Raw genomic sequence first — 4,965 nt, 5'->3', positions numbered from 1 at the left:
ATGTTACACCTATTGACCGATTTTTATAAACTTTTTACAAACTTCGATTTGCAGGTCTAGACCACTGATGGCCAATCAAAGATTCTTTGAAGTTATTGTCCACTGAATGCATTTGAACGGCTGTCTCAGTCAACAAAAAGCAAAACGAATGTTTTTTACTGCCCGACGTTTCGGCCTGTGGTGTTGGCCTTTTTCAAGGGAAACTGTTAATTTATTGGGGATATCGTTAGTTAGTAATAACAATAATGAAAATCTAGTGACGGTTAACATTGTGAACAAAAACTTACTACGGTCTCTCGTTTTTTGTTAAGTTGTCGCTGTCCGACTTTGCGGTGTCTGATTGTTTTTCTTCATGCGTATCTACTTGTATGCAAATTAAAAATAATAAAAATCGAGGTTGCATGGGGAATATTTTTCGATGTCACTACTGCACTATAAAAATAACGATTGATTTGAAAAGCTAAACATAGATATTGGGAAAGCTCATCTGGTCTATCGTGGCCCAAAAAATGACATTACGGAGCTTTTGATGGAACAATATCAGTGTTAGTAGAGAAACTTTTTCGTCTGTTTCTGCTACTACAACTGATGGATTTGGTAGCGTGCAAAATACCAGCGTAGGTTGTGTTGAGGCCCTGTACATCGGTGCGGTGGTTGACTGTGTTAGGTGTATTCGCAATGTGACACATCTCTAGCAGTGGTAATGCCGAAGTCCGGAGTGTGCGATCGATGATCTTCGTGTTCGCCAGATCAAAGCTGTGCCCATGACTGATGATGTGTTGCATGAGTGCTGTTTTTTCGCTTAACTGGGCTATTTCTTCTTTTTGGTATTGGGGTGGGTGGTCAATTAGATTGGTATATTTGTTTATATTCGATCGGTGTCCGCTGAGTCTCGTTTTTAGCTGGTTTCTGGTCATACCAATATATGTCATTGGACATTCATAGCAGGGGATACTGTAAATAACGTTGGATTGCAGTTGTGGGGGTACTGGATCTTTGATCTGTTTGAGTAGGCACTTGGTTGTTTTGATTGGTCTGTACGCGAATTTCAATGTTGGAAAATCTGGCCGGAGAATTGATGTTATAATTTTGCTTAGGACTGGGATGAAAGGAATCGATCTGTACGTTATTGAAGATGGAATGCTGGTGGTGCATGGTGATGTTGTGTTTTCCGATGTTGGTTCTTCGACTGGAACAGGTGTAGAAGGCTGGTTATTGAAGTTTTGAGCTGAGTTATGCCTCAGGCTGTTTGGTGGTGAGCTATGTTGGGACATAGAATCATGGTGCTGAATGGAGAATTTGCTAATGTTTCTGTTGATGAATCGGTTGATCAGCGAAGATGGATAATCATTTTGCCGCAGATGTTGGAAGATGATGTGTTTTAGTTGATTGATTGGTTTGTTGGTAGATAGCATCACCACTCGTTTAATAAAGTTGGTTGCTACGTTGACTTTGATAGATGTTGGGTGTAGCGAGTGAAAATTTAGAAGTCTGCCTGAGGCAATTGGCTTGGCATACCATTGCGTGGATATAGTTTGATCGTTGCTGCGTATGATTAATGTGTCGAGAAATGGCAAGGTGTTGTTTAATTCCTCTTCTATTGTGAATTGTATGTGCTCATTGTAGTCGTTGAAAGTGTCCAATGTATACTGTACTTGATTTTTAGGCAGTGCCAAGAGTAAATCGTCAACATACTTCCGTAATACTGGAATTTCAAAAGGCAGACGCCTTATCACTGTGTTTAGGAGGTTTTCCATTACCAGATCGGCTAATATTGGCGACAAAGGGCTACCCATTGCCGTTCCAAATGTTTGCAGATAGAATTTGTCTCGGAACTGAAAGTAGCTGTTGTTTAAGCAAAATTCTACGATCTCTATAAACAGATCTAAATTGATATTGGTTGTTGTTTTGATATCAGGCCAGTTCATAATGATATCGTGGATGACAAGATCTTTCGGTATATTGGTAAACAGAGATACTACGTCAAACGACACTAGTACATAGTCTTTAGGGAGCTTTATCGTGTTGATGTATTCGGCGAATTTGAAGCTGTCCACTATGTTGTATTTGCTGTGGAAACTCTGTTTTAAAGCGGTTGCGATGAATTTTGACATGTTATAGGTAGGTGCAGTTACGTTAGGGACGACTGGGCGTAGCGGAAGCGCGGGTTTGTGTGCTTTGGGCTGACCATAGATAGATGGGCAGGTAGAAGTGCTGGTCTGCAGGCGGCGAAATGTTACTTGATCTATGAGTTTGAGGTTTTGGAGTCTAGTGGCTATTTGATTGTTCTGACGTTGTATGCTGGATGTTGGGTCCTTCGGTAGGACTTTGTACGTTGTGCAATCGAGTAATGTTGACATTTTCTGCTCGTAATCGTTTAGATACATAACAACCATCTTTTTACCTTTGTCCGACTCAAGGACACACACGTCTGGATGCTCTTGCAGGAATGTTTTGGTGGTTGCTGACGCTTTTTGGCAGAAACTCGTAAGTGGTGTTTTGCGCTGGTGGGATTTTGCTCTTGAAATGTGATTTTGGATGTGCGATACAACTTGGCATCTATTTTTATCTTGAACGAATTTGTCTGGCGACGTTTGAAGGATCGATTCCAAGTCGGCGATCAGATGGTAGATTGGTATTTGACTAGGATTGACTATCGGTAATGAAAATTTTGGTCCCATACTCAGCAGTAACTGCATTTCAGGCGGAATGTGCAAGTTGGTGGCATTTAGTATAGACTTATCGTTGATGGTCGGAATTTTATCTGTAGTAGGGTCGGATTTACGTAATAAATTTGTCAGCTTGGAGTTGGTTTTGCGTTTTAAGATATGCTTTTTGTTTTCAAACGATTGGTTTTGTGTAGTTATGAATCGGGAGGTGATTTCTGTTGTAGCTGTAGTCTCTATTTGTTGCTGGGTTATCTCTAGGATGCGTTTGAATTCTTTGATTTTATAGTGGGTGTGTTGTATTTCTATATTGAGTAATCCTTTTTTGAAACGTTCGACGGTATTTTGCAGCTTTTGTGTGTATGGACTGTTTTCTTCGAGTAGTGGGTGGATGCATTTCAGCGAGTTCACAATGTGTGCCGGAAAAATTCCTCGTTTGCGGCATTCTATGAGGAAATCTTTTCGTACTAGCATGTTGCAGAGTTTTGTATTATGCAACGCATATGTTTTATAATGTTGTACAGTGTGACGACCAAAGTTCCTTTCTAATTGCATGAAGAAGGTAGGTTATTGTCCACTATCGATAATTCCGAAAGTCCCGAGTATCGGGCATATTCCAAAACTGAACTCACACCAGATATTCGGCGATGGCAGAACCGATTTTCACAAACCAAGCATCAAATAGAAGGTATAAAATGTGGTTGGTTGCACCCAAGGTCAGCTCTTCATCTCCATCTCAAAGTCTCGTTGGCTCTATTGACCATTATAAAAGGTTCCGGCAGTCCCTGGAGAAATAGCCATTTCTCAAAATTACCAAACCCATGTCAGTTTCTCGGAGATGGTTGGGCCGATTTTCACAAAATTAGTCTCAAATGAAAGCGCGCGTGTCATATACAAATCGACTCAGTTCGTCGAGATCGGACGTTTTGTTTCAATCACGAGAAATAGTTTCGTCTTCAAGAACAAATTTAGTGCAATGCACACACAAAAAGTGATGAAATTTACACGTAAACATGTAAACATGTACGTGTAACCCGCTTTGGTTGTAAACAAAAATATTGCTTGAATCGAAAATATGCGCATAATTAAAGCATAAAAAAGCAGATGATTTTACACTTTATCTGTATAATATTAGGTACAGGTACCACATTTTTCAACCATTCAACCATATTGGAATAAAATTAAATATAAATACCATTCAGTTAATCAAACTGTAATTTTCAATCAACGTGTCAAATTATATCAAAATTCGTTGAAAGAAGCACGTGTATTTGCGGAATGATTTAATTTTACATCTATTTTCAAGCTCCAATATTTTTCTGTGATCACTAAAAACGTAAAATTACAAAAAAATGGTTCTTTAAGTCGTCATATTTTAGTTCGTGAAATGAACGAAACCAACTATATACAATGCACGGAAATGCTCGGATTCGTGGTTGAACATATTTGTAGCAGATTTACGAATAAATTCGTATATTTCATCAAAAAATTCGTTTGCCTAATGAATTGTTTTCGTAATAAGACTACAAAAGTCGTTTCGTGGTTTTTACGAAAAACTGATTATAAAAAACGCTTCAGTAGAACTACGAACGATTCATCATATGTGCGAAAAATTCGTTTTTGTACGAAACCTATTCGTAGCAGTTTAACGAAAATGTTCTCTCGGTGTGAATTCAAACTAATAGCTAGGTTGTCAGTATATGTATGTAAGATAATATAGATAATTGATTTTATCCGTTAGAGTCAAAATTAATGAGATTAAGAGTGTAAACAATTATTTATTTTTTTGTTTTGCGAGCGTTGTCCTACTAGAACTGTAGAGCTTGGTTCTCGGAAGGGCTCCCCGTCAGAATCACACACTATAATTGCAGACGAGACAGGTACTGGCGCCCACTAAAACACTTCTTTAGGATATTTGTAGTGGACCGTGATGTGAATATTCATTGTACGGTTCAGGTGTGTAAGGGGAAGGAAATTCGCGGTCGCGTGCTTCATCGCGAAGGACTTAAGCATTTGTACGTTAAAGTGTTCGATCGCGTGTGCGTTTGCATGTCGTGTGTGCTAACGTGTATATAACTTCGCGTGCATAAATTCTATATTAAAACCGTGTGCCTTTCGCATATTCGCGTGTGTTCTAGAATGATCGCACGTGGACCGTGAATCTGATACTTAATTTTTCGTGTGCGGTTCAGATTCTAGAAGAAAGTGGGTTTTTCTTTATCACTAGAGTTCCCAGCCATGTCTCAATGAAACGTGTTGTCTAGTAGACATGAGCTTTATTTTTTTATTGGTATAACTA

At 39.0% G+C, this 4,965-nt stretch overlaps 1 protein-coding gene across 1 annotated transcript; it reads right to left on the bottom strand.

The window, feature by feature from the left end:
- Nucleotides 1–412: 412 nt before the first annotated feature.
- On the bottom strand, nt 413–3,140 carry LOC131687767 (uncharacterized). Its single transcript, XM_058971860.1, has one exon. It carries the CDS (start codon nt 3,138–3,140, stop codon nt 516–518), a length of 2,625 nt encoding a protein of 874 aa, XP_058827843.1. The 3' UTR covers nt 413–515.
- Between the last annotated feature and the right edge of the window lie 1,825 nt (nt 3,141–4,965).

Source organism: Topomyia yanbarensis, chromosome 3 (assembly GCF_030247195.1).
Source record: "Topomyia yanbarensis strain Yona2022 chromosome 3, ASM3024719v1, whole genome shotgun sequence".
NCBI classification, from domain to species: Eukaryota; Metazoa; Arthropoda; class Insecta; order Diptera; family Culicidae; genus Topomyia; species Topomyia yanbarensis.
Note: the sequence above shows the minus strand (reverse complement) of the source record. Positions and strands in the feature narration are given on the sequence as shown.

What these genes read in the sequence shown, in the direction of transcription:
- LOC131687767 (XM_058971860.1), bottom strand. Translation starts at nt 3,140, where the DNA reads ATGCTAGTACGAAAAGATTTCCTCATAGAATGCCGCAAACGAGGAATT.